This window comes from Malus domestica, chromosome 01, assembly GCF_042453785.1.
Source record: "Malus domestica chromosome 01, GDT2T_hap1".
Lineage (NCBI taxonomy): Eukaryota > Viridiplantae > Streptophyta > Magnoliopsida > Rosales > Rosaceae > Malus > Malus domestica.
This window is the reverse complement of record NC_091661.1, coordinates 11,877,579-11,894,371: the sequence shown is the minus strand read 5'-3', so window position 1 is coordinate 11,894,371 and position 16,793 is coordinate 11,877,579. Positions and strand designations below refer to the sequence as shown.

The window sequence follows — 16,793 nt, the reverse complement described above, 5'->3', positions numbered from 1 at the left end:
CAAATTCATACCAAGTTACCAACGACTCTCAATAATAGGTGATATTTGTCAGTTTGACCAATTTTTATTTTTATTTTTTGAACAAACGATATTATGTACACGAAGAGAAAGAGTAGACTTAGCTTCACAATGAGCTAGTAATAATGTGATTCAAATTCGCTTTTGGGCTAGCAACAATAGGCTTATTTGTCAGTTTGACCACTTTAATTTTAAAAAATGAAATGTCCATTTATCAATACTTAGTTGAGGAAAATTGTTTTTATAAATATGTTAAAAAATGAAATGTCCATAAAAATGTGAGAAGAGAAATGAAGGGTGAGAAAAATGATAGTGGGAGGAATGCAGAAAACATGACCCAAATGGTAAACAAAATGGGATTTGAATCCCATCCAAATTCTCACATCATGTCTATTTATCATATATTCTATGATCAGAAATTATTTTATTTAAAATTAAACACAAACAGTACTTAACGATTTCTAAGCACACACGATGTACAATAAACGGATCGGAGGTGGGGATTCCTAGGATCCTCACAACTAGAATCCGAAGAGTATCCTCTTCCCACCAAATGAACACAAATAAAAGTATTGACTACAATACTTACAAGTATTTAATACAATCATTATATGACGGTCAAATTTATTCATGTGAACACACATATATTCGACAAAACAAAGCCTACAAAGCTTCACATAGTTCACATGCATTGATGTACAAAGATAGTACAACACCGAGTACAACATGGTTACAGAAACACATGGAAGTTTCACGCCGATTATTAGTAGGAAAAACATTATTTACACCAGGTTAAACCCCTAACCTCCTCCAAAACTCCATCAAAACACTCCATCAAGAAAATTCATGGAGATAGGGGCCAATCGAACCCACCATTATCGAGATAAAAACCATCATAGAACCTCATTTCTACATCCTCCATACTAAGGTCGTCTTCCCAAGCCTCATCTAACATCTCTTCGTCAAAATCATCATCCATTACATCCCATGCTAAGTAGCCAGAAGAAACTGAGTAATTTGAACAATCATCCCAGCCCGCATTGTCGGAACCTGGTCCCACCAGCTTCAGCCCCGAGAATTTCTTGACAAACTTTTCATCAAGTTTCACACTATAGCACCCTCGCACATCTAATAACTGGAGCTCAGGGCAGTTCAAGAGTATCTGATGCACAGCTTCTGTACTAACATGCAGACACAGTATCTCAAGGTGCTTGAGTTTTGGCATTGTGGCCGCTATTGCAAGGGCCTCGTCATCTTGAGAAACCTTGTCAAGTACCTCCCATCCGTACATGCATCTCTGCAACTTTCTGAGATGTCTACAATGCTTTCCAAATGCCTCAAGTGCAGGGCCTCCAATAGTTTTGCAGTAGCTTACATCCAAGAAAGTTATGGAAGAGAGCCTTGCAGCAACCTGTTCCACTATGGAATCACTTATTTCGCTTCTTGGCAGCTGCAGTGTCCGAAGAGATTTGGCACTAGCAACCAGAATTATTATTTTTTCATTTAAAAAATATACTGAAGAAATAAAATATAACAAAGATGAACACATCAACAGATTATCAGTTTAAACTACAAGAATACGAAAGTTAGCCAAATATTATGCTGAAGAACGTAAGAAATTAAAATGATATACTGACATCATGCAAAGGTTGAAGGAAATTGCAACAAGTTACACCGAGTATTCCAAAAAAAAAACAGGTAAATCATGATTAAGACAACAACTGGGAAAGTTAACAATGATCAGTTTAGATGGTTGTAACTTCCTGATTTAGTAGATTAGACAGGTTGCTCAACAATTAACCTCGAGGTTGGCTACTAAATAACCTATATAAAAACTATCAGTACACTTTTTCATGCATGAACTTGTAGCATGTAATATGTAAGTGAGGTGTAGTGCAGTGTGCGAGAAGGCCTTTTAAGAGTTCTTGAGGCAAGGTGTGGTTATGAGGTGTTCCCATTTAAGCATACAAGGTGTTTTTCGTGGTGATCTTCAGCTATATTATTATAATGACATTTGTATTCGTATTGCGAATATCATCTTGGAACAATCTAAGTTATGGTCCATCCTAAATTCTCTCTTTGAATAGGAGATCAGTAAAATATTTAAACAGTCTCGAAGTATCCAATGGAAACCCCATATGCCTGTTATTGAAGCCATAAAGAATTCGGGTTTCAAATTAGGATTGATAAACCTTAAATTCAAAGTTAACCATAATCTTTAGTTGCTAAATTATAGAAACGTTATGATATTAATACTTCATGCTTTAAGTTTAGAACTGCTAAGAACAAATAAAAAAATGATCAAACAAATATATAAATTAAACAAATTGACAATTTAAACCAACCAATAATATAATTTAACATGAAATAGGCCAAACAGTTTATACTGGCACCTGAGATAAGTTAATCATAAAAATGAGTTAGAACGACAGCTCCCAAGAATAACTATCAATCTTTCAAGTTTCCATCATAAGAGACAAGTAATGGCAACAAAACAGGAATGTCTAGCACTGGGTACCATCATTGATTTGATCCTATAAAACAGAGCATATATGCTCTAACCTACCTAATCCATCTCGGCCCGTTTATGATTAAATTTTGACCTCTAGGTAGAAAAGTACGCTTAAGTCAACTCGGTTTAATCTTCTGATTCCTAAGGGCAATCTCTGGAACCTCCATGCCAAGAGCCTTATGAAGCTAACATCCCAGATTTAATTTTATCAATATTGGCTTGCCGTCTATTTCAAGCTGTTATAAGCCAAACGTCACGGAAAGTAAACTGAATTTTACAAGCTCTAAACTTAAAGCATGAAGTTTCAATATCATAACATTTTTCTTACATAATTTAGCAACTGAAGATCATGGTTAACTTTGAATTTAAGATTTAGCAATCCTAATTCGAAACCCGAATTCTCTATTTGCTTCAATAAGAGGCGGAGGGGGTTTCCCTTGGACATCCTTGAGATTGTTTAAATATTCAACTGATCTCCTCTACGAAGAGAGGACTTAAGGGGTCTCCATTGGCTATCAACTCATAGATAACTGTCCTTCCCTAGCTAGTTGTAGAATCAAATTCCAAAGTTTCCCAAAAAAGAGATTTTGCATGATAGAACACTGAATAATATGTCACATCTTGCTTTGAAATGGACAAGAAAATTCTTTCTAATGGCTACAACATCATGTCTTTATTTTTATTTTTAGTCTTTTGAGGCATTTTCCATTAAATTTCTACATTATATTTATCAGCAAGTAAACCTGAATCCAAAAGATGGATAATCATCCATTGAAACATCTAAAACATCGTTACTAAAAAAACACATAATACAAATGCATACAAGCAAGCAAGGCCTGATGTTAACACTACAACACACCAGCATACAGACATGGGAGACCCCTCAATTTTACATCAGACCTCAAGCATTTTGGAATGCCTTCTCAAATAGTTGGTTACTCACTAAATTATATCTCACTTTTACACAGCACTCACTACTCATATGAAACACAATGGTGCATCAGCTCCTATATAAAAACCAGGAGATTGATCATCAGTCCACCTTTAGAAGCTGCATGTCTTCTAAACTGCGGACTTTTCAGTTGTATCCAAACATTGAGGTGAAGAACTACTCCCAACCCCATAATTTTTTACTCCATCACATGCCTATTTATGTGGCATATCACTCACACCAACCCCACGCATAAGCTACACCTACTGGGAAACAGATGGAAATACAACGTTGTGTTCCACATCATGGAGTAAATAAAAGGGTTAATTTGGAATTTGGGAATTGAAGGATTTATAAGCGGATTTGTATTTGCGTGTAAGGCAATATTAGTTTTAAAAAACTATAAACGTAGTAGATAACATTTATTTGAAATAACTCGAGACGATATGTTCAAAATGAATTCAGATTAATACGATCAATCATTTAAAACCATGTATTCTTCTTTTTATTCTCATACAAATAAACATTAACGTATTTGTGATATACTAAACCATATACTTTAAGCAATTAAACCATATTCTTCTTATACAATCAAGCAATTAAACCATATACTATAAGCATTAACTAAATCCCTAAATCTGAAATCAAGCATCCCAAACGCACCCTTAAAAAATAATTCTGAGAGAGAGAGAAGTGGTGATGACGAATTCTAACATATACAATCAAGCAATTTAACTATATAATATAGTCACTATACTAAAATTGATCCGAAAAATGGAAACTAAGAGCTGTATTGATAATGTAAGTTTGTACTACTTACTGATCAGCAATAAAGGAGAAAGTCTGGTCATTGGGAAGGCCAGCAACGCAGAGCTTTCTGAGCGAACCCGAGCTTCTTATGACCAGCATTTGCAGCATTCGAGTAATGGTCTCTGGCGGACGAAATTTGCTCCATTCCGCAATGTCTATTTCCTGCCAGCAATAAGGTCCATACACTGCTCTTCCCCATGACTTGCACACCCTTGGGATTACAGTGAGTGTCTCTTGAAGGGTTAGATTCCTAAATATTAGCCCAAGTGCGTCAGGTATGAGCTCGTCCCATCGCCGAAATTCACTGTCCTCCTCCATTTAATTCCTTTCTTGCAATAACAAAAACAAAGGGTTAATTTGAAGCAACTAACAAAACCCAAATCTCCTTATGCATTAACAAATCCATGCCAAAATTAGACAAACCCAACACCATAAAACTAAAAGAAATTGTGATTTCAACACCTACCATGCCATGGAAAAGGCCAAGTAAGAAACCCTAAAGGAAAATTCATACAATTTATTCAACAAGTGCGTATAAAATGGTTGAATGAAAGTAAAAGAATTAGGAAATTCACAAAGAAAAAGGAAGAGAACGAACCAATAAAATGAACAAATAAAATAAAATAACAAGAAATCAGAAGAATACAAGGTTATCGGAGTTCTTGGATCTCCAAGGACGCAAGTTCATCCGCCTCTGAGGACTCAGATCAAATCATCAAATGGTTTGGGAGTCAGAGTCAGACACAGAGAAGCTTTTACGGCTAGAATTAAAGGATAGTAATGAAATGAGGTAGAAAAATTTGAGTTTTAATGATAAGGGTAAAATAATGGGTAAAGTGAATAGTACTATAATTGATTTTTTTAGTGTAAAAATATGATTTTTTGTTTGAACTTTTCGTTAAAACTCTTTAGAATTAATTATTGAGCGTCTGAGATAGAAATACAAAAATGGATTCGTTTCCCATAAAAACTTTTTTTAATAAAAAAATATAAAGTAACTGTTTAATTACAAGAGTTCTGAAATTTATCAAAATCCTTAGTTTGGTACTTCAATTAAAATTGATCAATGTTGTTTTTGAAATTTAGTATAACAAATCAATCTCATTCTTTCGCTAAAATTATATTTGTGTGGTCACGTTGCATGCCGATAATATCATGGTGCCACATGGATTATAGAAAAAAATTATAAAATAATTTCAAAATATAACACAAACGATATTTTACTCTAAATCACACGGATTGAAGTAATTATCTAAACTGGAACACAAAATATTGAAGAGAAAGACTACCTGACCAAATTCACTGTTGGAAAAAAATAAATTAAAATATTAAACAATTAAAAACTTAAAAGTAACAAGTCAACTGTTATAAAACCAATGAAAAAGAATAGACAAAAAGCAAGTGGCATTTTACCACAGTAGTGGAAAAGTGTTAAGTTATTACATGATGGTGTGGGTTCAAACTTTATCGATGACTAATCTAACATCTAATTTAACAAAATTTATCGTTTGACAAAAAAGAAGAAAAGTATTGAGAAAAAGGACATGATATTGAATACTAGCATTTAGTGCAAAAGTTGCATAAAAGTCAGTTGGAAGAGTTGTATGGTGGTCCTCCACCAACTCATGAATTTGTAACAACTACCAGTATATTGGGTTAGCATTATTTATGGAAACATAATAAATATTCTCATTTAAATTACAAAAATGATATTTTTATTATCTATTTGTATGATTGTCTGTACAATCTTTTTAAAAGAGATGATATCCACATGTATTGTGGGATCTACCTTCATTAGAGAGATGATATAAGTAATAGTACAACTAGATAGTAAGTATAATATTACTCTTTAAATTAGGCCTACCTATTACTAAACATAGGTTATGAGTTTTAGTTAAGATAGTCAAGTCTAATAAAGTCTACATATTGTATTATTGGACCACAAGTTAAAACTTTGATTGAATTATTGAATCACAAGTTAAGGCTTCATCGGAAGTTATTGCTTTGGCATGGGCTCGGCGGCAACTTCCACCCTCGTTCTCCTTTCTCTTCCTCTACTTTTTCTCCGTTCTTCTGTTTCTCTCCTCCGAGCCTTATTTTTCAAGTTTTCATGGCAAGTTTTTAAGGAGAGTTGATTTTCACACACTTTTTAGCTTTTCATATATCATTCTCTATATCTAGTTATTAGATTGAATAAATCAAACGAAATCAATTGGCGTAAATTAAAATAAATGTAAAAGGAGGCAATCGGTGTGTGTTTATCATTTCTCATTCATAACTTTCTCACATTCACCCCCATCTCCTCATCCTCTTTCATCTTCATTTATGTTTTTTTTTGTTTTTAATCATATCACCTTCGGTTGATTTTCTAACTCTAGCTATGCATGCAAATTGTTATGAGGGGTTATGTCAAGTTAGCGACTTGGTTGTCATGGGAGTTTGAGTTGTGTTTGGGTATTTTGGTATTCTCTATTTTCATGGCGGTGTCCACCTCGTGGTTGACATTGACGACAGTGTGGATGCAAATTTCGTCCAAGGTTGAATTGTCAAACTCCACCTACTAAACAAGACACACCGTTAGCCTTATTGACTCAAATAAAATAGTGTCTGCCAAAGGAACTATAACAGAGAAAATTTTGAGCAATAAGTGGTGATTATTGATTTCCTTGTTGGACTTGGCTATTTATAGGAGTGCACCCTCACAGGCAGCTGAAGGGGAGGGCGCATGCCATACTAAGCAGATCGCTATGTTCTGCTAGAGTGATGTAGACAAGTCTTCGCATGCACCTTACAAATGGTCCCAAAGGTCTCTGGTTGATAATTGCTCAGTAGCACCCAAGATTTTAAAAGACGCTAGCCGCTAGTCGGGCGGTGAGATAGGGCCTAGCACCTAGGCGGCAAGACGGGCGCTTAGGCGAACTAGGCAGATTTAACTAAATCTATTATATTTCATGTAAATAAGTGTCTATTTATACTTAAAATATATATAATTTCATCATAAACTACAAAATAGAATGACACATATATTATGAAGTATTAGAACATAATGAAAACATGAGGAACAAGCATATAATGTGTGCTCATTGAAGTATTCAACAAGTTTCTTACAATTTATTGAAAAAAATAAAATGCAAAATAAAAGTTATCTATTTTTTCTGCCTAAGTGAGTAGCAACCTAGGCGGGTTTGGTCGGGCTAGGCGAGTGCCTAGGTGGTCTAGGTGGGTGCCTCAGCAGGTCTAGGCGCTATTTCTTAATTTTCAAATGCCTAGGCATTCGAGGCGGTGGCTAGTCGCCTAACCACTAGGCGGCTAGGCAGGGGTTTTTAGAACAATGGTAGCACCAGACACCCAATTGAAGACTTTGAAAAGTCGGCTTCCTGCCACCTTGGACTTGGCATGCCATGGTAGCAAGACATATCATGGGCCCATAAGGCTCCTTGATACGTAATTGACCCGAAGGCCCAATACCTATAGGGCATGTAGATGTCAGGCCCTTTGTAGTACCCTATGGTCTACTTACGACATAAGAGGACAAAACCATACTGTCATATTGAGCTTAAAGTCCATGTGTCATTCTCCTATTAGATTTTGCTAATTTATGTCTCCTTAGACATCTCGTCATGTCAATAAGTGGGTTCTTTTCATTATTGGTAGGGTTTAGTTTTTTAGTTCAACTTTTTATGAGTTTGAATAAGTTGCAGTAATTATTTATGAGTTATGTCGACACCACCTTCGAATAATGCCAACATTTCATGTTGAGTGCTATTGAGATATGCTGAATATCGCAATGCCCTTCAATCTCAATCATGTTACCAAAATAATTTAACAAAGTTTGAGAGTATTTTTGTCATTTCGATCTTATTTAACTGATATTTTTCACTAAACGACCAAAATGATTTACAGTGGACAAACTCAGGGATCATTTTTATCAATTTCAAATCTTAGAGACTAAAGTGACCATTTTGGCTAAAGGGCCTTATAAATATTAAATGTTTTGATCAAGATTCCCATTCAGGAGTCATTTTGCGGGCATAATCATAGTGAACATAAAAACTTCTATTAATAGGTAGTGCATTGAATTACCCCGGTTATTAGAGTATTTAACTTTAGCTCAATATGTTTCAAGTTTAAATTCATTTTATCTTTTAGTATAACTTAGATTAATAATACTATTTGTAATAAAATAAACAATTCAAAACTTCTTAAAATGGAGACTGCTTTGTGGTATTACATTCATCATTCTTTCATACAATGACATTCATCATTCTTTCATACTAGACATATAAGCTCTATCATTCACTCATATTATAACACTTGAATGATCTCAGTACATGATTACATGGGAATTTCTCTTTTAGAGCACTTCCAATGTAGAAAGGCCCCTTTGGGCAATAGGCACCTCAATCCCCTTAAATGAACAATAACTGCCTGCAATGTACAGTAACTGCTTAAGTGTATCTCCATCCCTTAACTGAATAGCCCAAGCAATTCGTATTAAAATATTAGTATTTTTTATTTTTATAAAATAATAAAGGGTAAATTACATAGTAGCCCTTCAGGTTTGAGCTCTATTGCAATCTCATACAACATCTTTAAAACATTTCACTTTCATATCTCAAGTACTATTTTATTTTAATTTCATACAACCGTTAGATTTTCCATCCATGGATCTGTTAAATGCTGACGTGGCTGCCACATATATGACACGTGGCTGCCAAATGTCTGCCACGTGGCAAATAAAATAATTTTTTAATTTAAAAAAAAAAAAAAACATATCTGCCACTTTTTTTTTTTTTTTCTTCTTCTTCTTCTTCTTCTCCCTCCTCCTCCTCTTTCTTCTTCTCTTCTTCTTCTTCTTCCTCCTTCTTCTGGGTTCGGTCCCTTTCTTTTTTTTTTTTTTTTTTTTTCTCTTTCTTCTTCTTCTTCTTCTTCTTCTTCTTCTTCTTCTCTTTCTCTTTCTTCTTCTTCTGGGTTCGGACCTTTTTTTTATTTTTTTTTTATTTTTCTTCTTCTTCTTCTTCTTCTTCTCCCTCCTCCTCCTCTTTCTTCTTCTCTTCTTCTTCTTCCTCCTTCTTCTTCTGGGTTCGGTCATTTTTTTTTCTTCTCTTTCTTCTTCTTCTCTTTCTCTTTCTTCTTCTTCTTCTCTTTCTTTTTCTTCTTCTTCTGGGTTCGGACCTTTTTTTTTTCTTCTTCTTCTTCTTCTTCTTCTTCTCCCTCCTCCTCCACTTTCTTCTTCTCTTCTTCTTCTTCCTCCTTTTTCTGGGTTCGGTCCCTTTTTTTTTTTTTTTTTTTTTCTTTTTCTTCTTCTTCTTCTTCCTCATCCTCCTCCTCCTCCTCTTTCTTCTTCTTCCTCCTTCTTCTGGGTTCGGACCCCTTTCTTCTTTCTTTTTTTCTTCTTCTTCTTCTTCTTCTTCTTTCTCCTCCCTCCTCTTTCTTCTTCTTCTTCTCTTTCTCTTTCTTCTTCTTCTGGGTTCGGACCTTTTTTTTTTCTTCCAATTTCAGGTTTTTTAAAAAAAAATTAAAAAATTATTTTATTTGCCACGTGGCAGACATTTGGCAGCCACGTGTCATATATGTGGCAGCCACGTCAGCATTTAACAGATCCATGGATGGAAAATCTAACGGTTGTATGAAATTGAAATAAAATAGTACTTGAGGTATGAAAGTGAAATGTTTTAAAGATGTTGTATGAGATTGCAATAAAGCTCAAACCTGAGGGGCTACTATGTAATTTACCGAATAATAAAAGATAACTTATTTTTAATTTCGAATAATAATGAAATATTGGTTGAAAGTATTTGAAAATATTGAAATGTAGTGTAAAGTGGAAGAACATGGTTAAGTATTTATAGAAAAAATTATAATTTTTTATATTTTTAATTAGTTTTTTTTTTATTTTTTATAATTTCTATAATTTTTAATATTTTAAATTGTGGTTGATGTCAGCTTTACGTCACACAAGCAGGGCATTGGATTAGGCGATTATTGCCCGACTTCTCTATAGGGCTCGCCTTGGGTCCAATTACCTGAATGGACTAGAGTGTTTTGAGGAGGGGAGAGAGTGGATTGAGTTGTCTATCCTTAAGATAATAAGTAAAGGTGGAGTTGCTCTTATGAACCTCACCCAGCTGAGTTTTAACAGCAGTCAAACCTCATTAAATGTTCAATGTAACTGGTATAACTACTGCTTCCTTTCCTTTTGTTTTTAACCCACAACCCTAGCTTGTATTTACTGCAAGTCACTCCTACTCACTTCCCAGCTGCAGATAAAACCAGTTAGACCTGATACCACAGTAAATAAAGGTTCCTTGATTCTGATGTTGATTCTCCCAAATTTGTTTTCCTTTTTCGTATTGTTCCTTTCACTAATCTGCCTCCCCTCTGCGCCTGTCTCTCTCTCTCTCTCTCTCTCTCTCTCTCTCTCACACACACACATTGTGGTCAGAACTCCCATAACTGATCTCCACCAACTTTTATCCACCCCCATCACAAATTTAACCCAAAACCTCCCTCTCTCCCTCTCTCTCTCATTTGCTTGTTGTGTTGGAAGTTAATTTCTCAGAAATTAGCAAGTGGGAATTCAACATTATATTGTATTCCTGGAAGCTAGGGTTCTAATCTGGGGGATGACTTCATGGTGACATGATATGCATAACATATTTTAACTACCATGAATAATTACTCCATTTATCTTCTTTTCAAAGTCACCAGAGCCATCATGCTTCTGCATTTTCTTATCTCTTCAATTCCAGCCGCCTCTTGTTTTACTTCTCATCTGCCTCAGCGTTTCACTCCTTCTCTTCGGGTAAGCATAAATATTTGCCCTTCAGTTAACTTTGGCCCGTTTGAATACTGTTTCACTTTTCATTTGTTTGAAAACCGACAAAATTTTTTGTTTTCATTTCAGTTACGAAAGAAAAAATTGAAAACGAAATAAATATCCAACAACCTTTTATTTTGATTTTGATTTGAATTGAAACAAAATAAAGTCATACTTAATTAATAACTACTTAATTAATGTTGTGCAAATTATTGTGTAGGGAATATTATTTGAGGAGAAAACCAGGCTAGGATCCAAACCACCAAGCTGCCACAACAAGTGCAACGAGTGCCACCCATGCATGGCGGTTCAAGTGCCCACCATGCCCAGCTACGACCGGCAGATCGAACCGGGCATGACCCGAACCATGTCCATGATGTTCCTTGACCCATCTCATCCAGGTACCAACAAGTACTCCAATTACAAGCCTCTGGGTTGGAAATGCCACTGTGGTGACAACTTCTTCAATCCCTAGATATAATTCAAAGTTAAATTAATTAATTGGAAATTTTCATGTCGAAATTAAAGGAGATGGGTTTGATTTTAATTTGTACACTCTGAGTTTTCTTCTTTTAGTTTGTGATATGTGATTTTGTAAATTTGCTTTAGAGGGTTCATGGGATTCTTTAGAAATTAAATTCACTTTAGAAAAATATTAATATTATACAATGTACTTAAAATTGTAACTCTAACTCTTTTCCTATTTTTATAATTATCCTGTGAATTGTGACGAGTCTTATTTTTTTCCTTGTTCAATTATTTTGGGATGAGCGAAAAGAGTTCTACACATTCTTTTTCTCTATTTCCAACATCTTCTTTAGTTTATTGGATTTAAAGGTAAAAAATTTGCATCATACGTGAAAGCGGAGAAAAATAGCGTGTTGAAATATATATTTTTTTTACTAATTAGGCTACGTTTAGTATATGAGAATGAATATGTGTACGGAAATGAATTGATGTGAAATAATTTTCATGTGTAGTAAATGGTAATGAGGATAAAGTAAAAAGGAAATAAATCAGCTTTTGGGGTTATATAGACATTTTCAATTGTCAATGATAATGGCTTGGTCACAAAATAAGTAATTAATGTTTTATACCATGAGGAAGTAAATGATCTCCTAAAGCGAGTTTCCTAAAAACCAAAGGCACCTAAGTAATTGTGTTGTGTTGTGTTGGTTCTTGACCCTTTGCAAAGTTGTGTTGGTCTTGACCCTTTGAAAAATAGGAAAATTAATGAAACTGGTTTAAAAACTTTGAGTTTTAACAACAAAGACAAAATAAAAGGTAAAATGAATAGTACCAGAATTGACTTTTTAGTGTAAAAATATAAATTTTCGTTAAAGTGAAAAGTAAAAATCCCAATAAAAAAAATATTTTGATTAAGGGGATGTACATGTGAATAATTGCATTGATACATGTTAAAAGTATTCATTTGTCATTATCCTCATTTGTTGGGATACGAGGCCCATCACCATACTATATGATACATCACTCTCTTCCCACCGGTTCTCCCTCGTATCTTTCGGTTCATGTAACAATCTCCATCGAACTGACCAGAATGCCTCCGCACCCAAAGTGTGATGTAGGACCGTTTCAGGGTTACTTTGGTGATAATAAAATGGATTCTTACTTTTCGATTTTTTTTGCCTAGTAACCTCCACTACATGATCCGTGCCCTATGGAGTATAGAGTATAGCTACCCGGAAGTCAATGCCAACCCAGTGCTTGTGGCTACGGAGGTGAATTGTCTGCCCTCTCATTTCCATACTCTTCTCATCTCCTTCTGTTTGTGTGGTCATGGTTAAACTACGTCAACATTTTGTATTAATTTTTTTTATAAAAATAATAAAACAAAAATAATAAAAATATAAAATGTTGACGTGGCTTAACCGTGACCACACAAAACATGAGGGGATGAGAAGAATATGGAAATGGGAGGGCAGACAATCCACCTCCGGTTTGTTCCTCGCATTATATGCAAAAATGATATTCTTACTAACCAGTTGTTTCATCATATGTACCTAAATGAGCTGATAGATTCTACTTTTATTAAAAAGACGGTACAAATAATGGTACAAATAAATATTAAGTGTAAGTATAGCACTACTCTATTATATATGAATGGGAATTCTCTCCCCTTTCTTTTTTCCTCCCCTCTCTCCCCTCCTCTCACATCGTGTCTTGAAAAACAAGCTCAATGAGGGTCTCTACATATGTAGAGACTCAAATATAATGGGCCAGAATTAGTCTTTGTGCATACCACGTATATTCGGCCCCCAAAGAGCGAGTCATTGTGTGGCTGAAATCACATGCAATGTCACGCCCCAAACTTGAGGATCGGTAAAAAACACCTGTTGGTACCATACATATTGGGCCTCAGACTTTGGGCCTCATCACCCAGCCCATAATTATGTAAAAGGAGAAGCCCCTTATTCTATAAAAGGGGACTCCTCCCCTTCACAAAGAGCACTCGGAAAACCCAACAGAGGGCAATACCCTCACAAACTCTATCCCAAACTCTCTCTTTCTCTGGGGGACTCCCCCTCACCCTTGTAATCCATACATACAGTCAGAAAAATAAATCAGTGTGGACGTATCCCAAACATTGGGGTGAACCACGATACATCTTGTGTTATTTGCATTTCTTGCAGATTCACGATCGAATTTACGTTGTTCCAAGACCTTCGGTTTTGTGCATCAACATTTGGCGCCGTCTGTGGGAAACGACACGAAAAGCTATGTCGGTTCTCTTTCATTTCTTCACCTCCACCGTGAATCTGCAGAAACCCAAGAACCAAACTCTTGCACAGTGACTGCAAAACCCATGTCTTCCGCTTCAGCTCCCGGTCATGGCGTCATCGATGGAAACACAGTCACATTCCTTCCTTCTCTCTCCTCTCACTAACCCACATAGAAAAACAGTCATACACTCTTCCTTAGGGGGACAACTGCGTGGTGTATGATGGAGAAACCGAGGTGAATCCACGGTTCTGCGCGACGAAGCACGTGAACATCCTCAAGAACAAGTGCTTGGCGCACATGACCTCAGCCAACAACTGCAAAGGTAGTGGCTCGTCGAAAAAACTACGACAATAAGGACGCGGTGTTGTATCAGATGGAAGGGTCGTACGCGGCACTGCGAGGTGTACGACAACAAAAGGAGGAGGGTGGCCGAGATCAAGATGAATGAGGCAATGGGCGGAGTGGCGATGGGAGTCGACATCTTCCGCCTCATCGTGTAGCCCGATATGGACACAGCGGTGGCCATGTCCCTCGTCATCTTGCTTGACCAGATGTACGGGACGTCGAGGCGTAATTATCTTGTTGCTGTTTTGGAAGTTGATTCTGCAAAAAAACCCAAGATCTGCAACGATCCAGTATTACGGTGGCGATGACGCCTCTAAAACCATGGGTGGTGCTTGCGGGTATGGAAACCTCTATAGCCAAGGAACGAAAATGCAGAAACGAAAACTCCTAAACTCCACCACAGTTTCTTCTCTCTCCTCTCTCTGTCTTGTAGTCTCTCTCTAGTTCCTTTTTCCCCCCAAATCCTCCCAGATGAGCCTCATGTGGCTGCAGCTTAAGGCTTTATTGTTGGGTGAGATCTCTTTCTCCCTAAAACCCGAAAACTTCGACAGCCGAAACCAAAGCCAACCAATTGAAGAAGAGCTTAAGGGATTTAGAGAAGGAGGTCAGGAGCTTGAAAGTTGAAATCAACGACAAAGAAGAAACATGAGGAGCTTATGGTTAATAAAAAGATGCTCTTGCTATTGCAGTACGGCTTCATGATTCTTTTGGTGGTTCTCCGTGTCTTCAATGTCCAGTGGTCAGCGAAACAAAAGATAATGTCTAGTGGTTTTCGATTTGGAGCGACGTCCATGGCAGCCTCTGTTGGCAACACCGAGATTAACTGGGATAAATCCACAGCCTCTCAGTCATCTAGACACCCATCATCAGCATCCTCCTTGCTGACATTTCCCGAACAATTGCTTCCATTGCCCTCATTAAGATTCTTCATTGAATCATTACAATCCAAACTGCTTCCACTCGGACTGGTTGTCAGAAACTCCAAAATTATTCTATAAATGTTGCCCACTCCGTCTAAAAAGATAAGTTTTATTATTTTAACACAATAAAAAAAGGAACGTTACAAAAGTCAGTAAATTTCACGTGACATTTGCTAGAACCGAGTGAGAGAGAGAATGGATTTATAGTTGGCTTGCACAAGTTGTGTTAAGGGACCCTTACCAGTAACAGCCTTTCATGACTAAAGTGTTGCTTGCAAAGCTGGCTACCACATGATTAACAATTTAACACATTCTTTTGTTTATTAAATGTGATCATTAATTAGACAAGTGGATCCAAGATCCTCCTTGTTATTTTGAATGGTTTCATTATTCAGAGATATACGAAGATAAGTATTATTTATTTAATATCTTATTAGTTTATTTGTATCATGATGACTAATTATAAAATAATAATTGTATTATTTTTATGTCATGATGACTTATGATTAAATAATATAATTATTATTTCTGATATCACATGATTACTACCATGTTATTGATTTATACAACATATGATTTACCACATGACTGAATAAATTATTTATTTATAGAAGGCACATAGTACAATATTTTGTCTTGACAAACTTTGTCAATTTGATTTATTCATTATACGGTCGTACTTATACTGTCATTTATTGTCAGGAATTATTGAGCAACTAAATCCACTGATCAACATTGTTGCTGATTAAAGAAGTCTACCAACTTATAGACTGATGAGCCACATGCTCATGGTGATCTCTTGTTTGATCGGACACCCACTTGCTCGGACATTCGTTTATTGGGACACATATATGCTTGAACCCAACTCGATGACCCTATAGATAGCCCCAACTCGATGACCCTACGTATGGCCCCGACTCAAAGACCCGACTTGGGGACCCGATCCGCGGATCCGACACATAGACCCAATATGCGAACCTGAGTCATGTCGAGAATCAACTCATACTGAGTGCATGTCGACATAAAGTAGATACTTGCAATGAGGAATACCATGAGCCAAGCCGCCTCGCAGCGAGCATAGCCTCTAGTCGAGTCGCCTCGCAATGAGCATCGCCTCCAGCCGAGCAAACTCCTCGCCGCGAGCATAGCCTCTAGCCGATCAGCCTCACAACGAGCATCACCTCCACCCGAGTAGTCTTGTAGCGTGTGATACCTCTAGCCGAGTATTGCTTTATGTTGAGCATTGCCTTGGGTTGAGTACTGGTTCAAGACATTTAGCCACTTCGACCCGTACATGGATTGGATTTGAAGTCTCCAGCCAAAAGACTCTCTTGACTGAAGACTTGGGGGACTACTGTTGGTACCATACATATTGGGCCTCAGACTTTGGACCTCATCACCCAGCCCATAATTATGTAAAAGGAGGAGCCCCTTATTCTATAAAAAGGGACTCCTCCCCCCTCACAAAGAGGACTCGAAAAACCCAACAGAAGGCAATACAATCAGTGTGGACGTAGCCCAAACATTGGGGTGAACCACGATACATCTTGTGTTATTTACATTTCTTGCAGATTCACGGTCAGATTTACGTTGTTCCAAGACCTTCGGTTTTGTGCATCAACAACACTGAAATTCAAGCGTGAAGTAAATTGAAATGGAGTTAAAATATAATTTATTTTAAAACATTGTGGGAAG

General features: G+C 36.5%; 1 protein-coding gene and 1 non-coding gene across 7 annotated transcripts; one reads left to right on the top strand and one right to left on the bottom strand.

The window, feature by feature from the left end:
* Nucleotides 1-625: 625 nt before the first annotated feature.
* On the bottom strand, nucleotides 626-5,054 carry LOC103434041 (F-box protein FBW2-like). 6 transcript variants are annotated; one of them, XM_070823069.1, is made up of 4 exons: nucleotides 4,870-5,024; nucleotides 4,738-4,767; nucleotides 4,282-4,600; nucleotides 626-1,493 (listed from the first exon to the last, which is right to left on the bottom strand). In XM_070823069.1, the coding sequence occupies exons 3-4, from the start codon at nucleotides 4,587-4,589 to the stop codon at nucleotides 863-865; spliced, it is 939 nt and encodes a 312-aa protein (XP_070679170.1). In that variant the 5' UTR covers nucleotides 4,590-4,600; nucleotides 4,738-4,767; nucleotides 4,870-5,024; the 3' UTR covers nucleotides 626-862. The 6 variants fall into 6 exon arrangements, with proteins under 6 accessions (XP_070679170.1, XP_017187292.3, XP_028963751.2 ...); XM_017331803.3 differs by having other exon boundaries at nucleotides 4,282-4,596; nucleotides 4,918-5,011; XM_029107918.2 differs by having other exon boundaries at nucleotides 4,918-5,007.
* Nucleotides 5,055-10,597: 5,543 nt separating this feature from the next.
* Nucleotides 10,598-11,753, top strand: LOC103434532 (uncharacterized). The gene is made up of 2 exons (XR_011580884.1): nucleotides 10,598-11,076; nucleotides 11,312-11,753. It is a non-coding gene; the product is annotated as an uncharacterized protein (transcript).
* Nucleotides 11,754-16,793: the final 5,040 nt, after the last annotated feature.

Bases quoted from the DNA above. Each gene is read 5' to 3' on its own strand.
- LOC103434041 (XM_008372383.4), bottom strand. From the start codon at position 4,589: ATGGAGGAGGACAGTGAATTTCGGCGATGGGACGAGCTCATACCTGAC. The intron at 1,494-4,281 runs GTAAGTAGTACA...TCTGGTTGCTAG, and splicing joins TTCTCCTTTATTGCTGATCA to TGCCAAATCTCTTCGGACAC.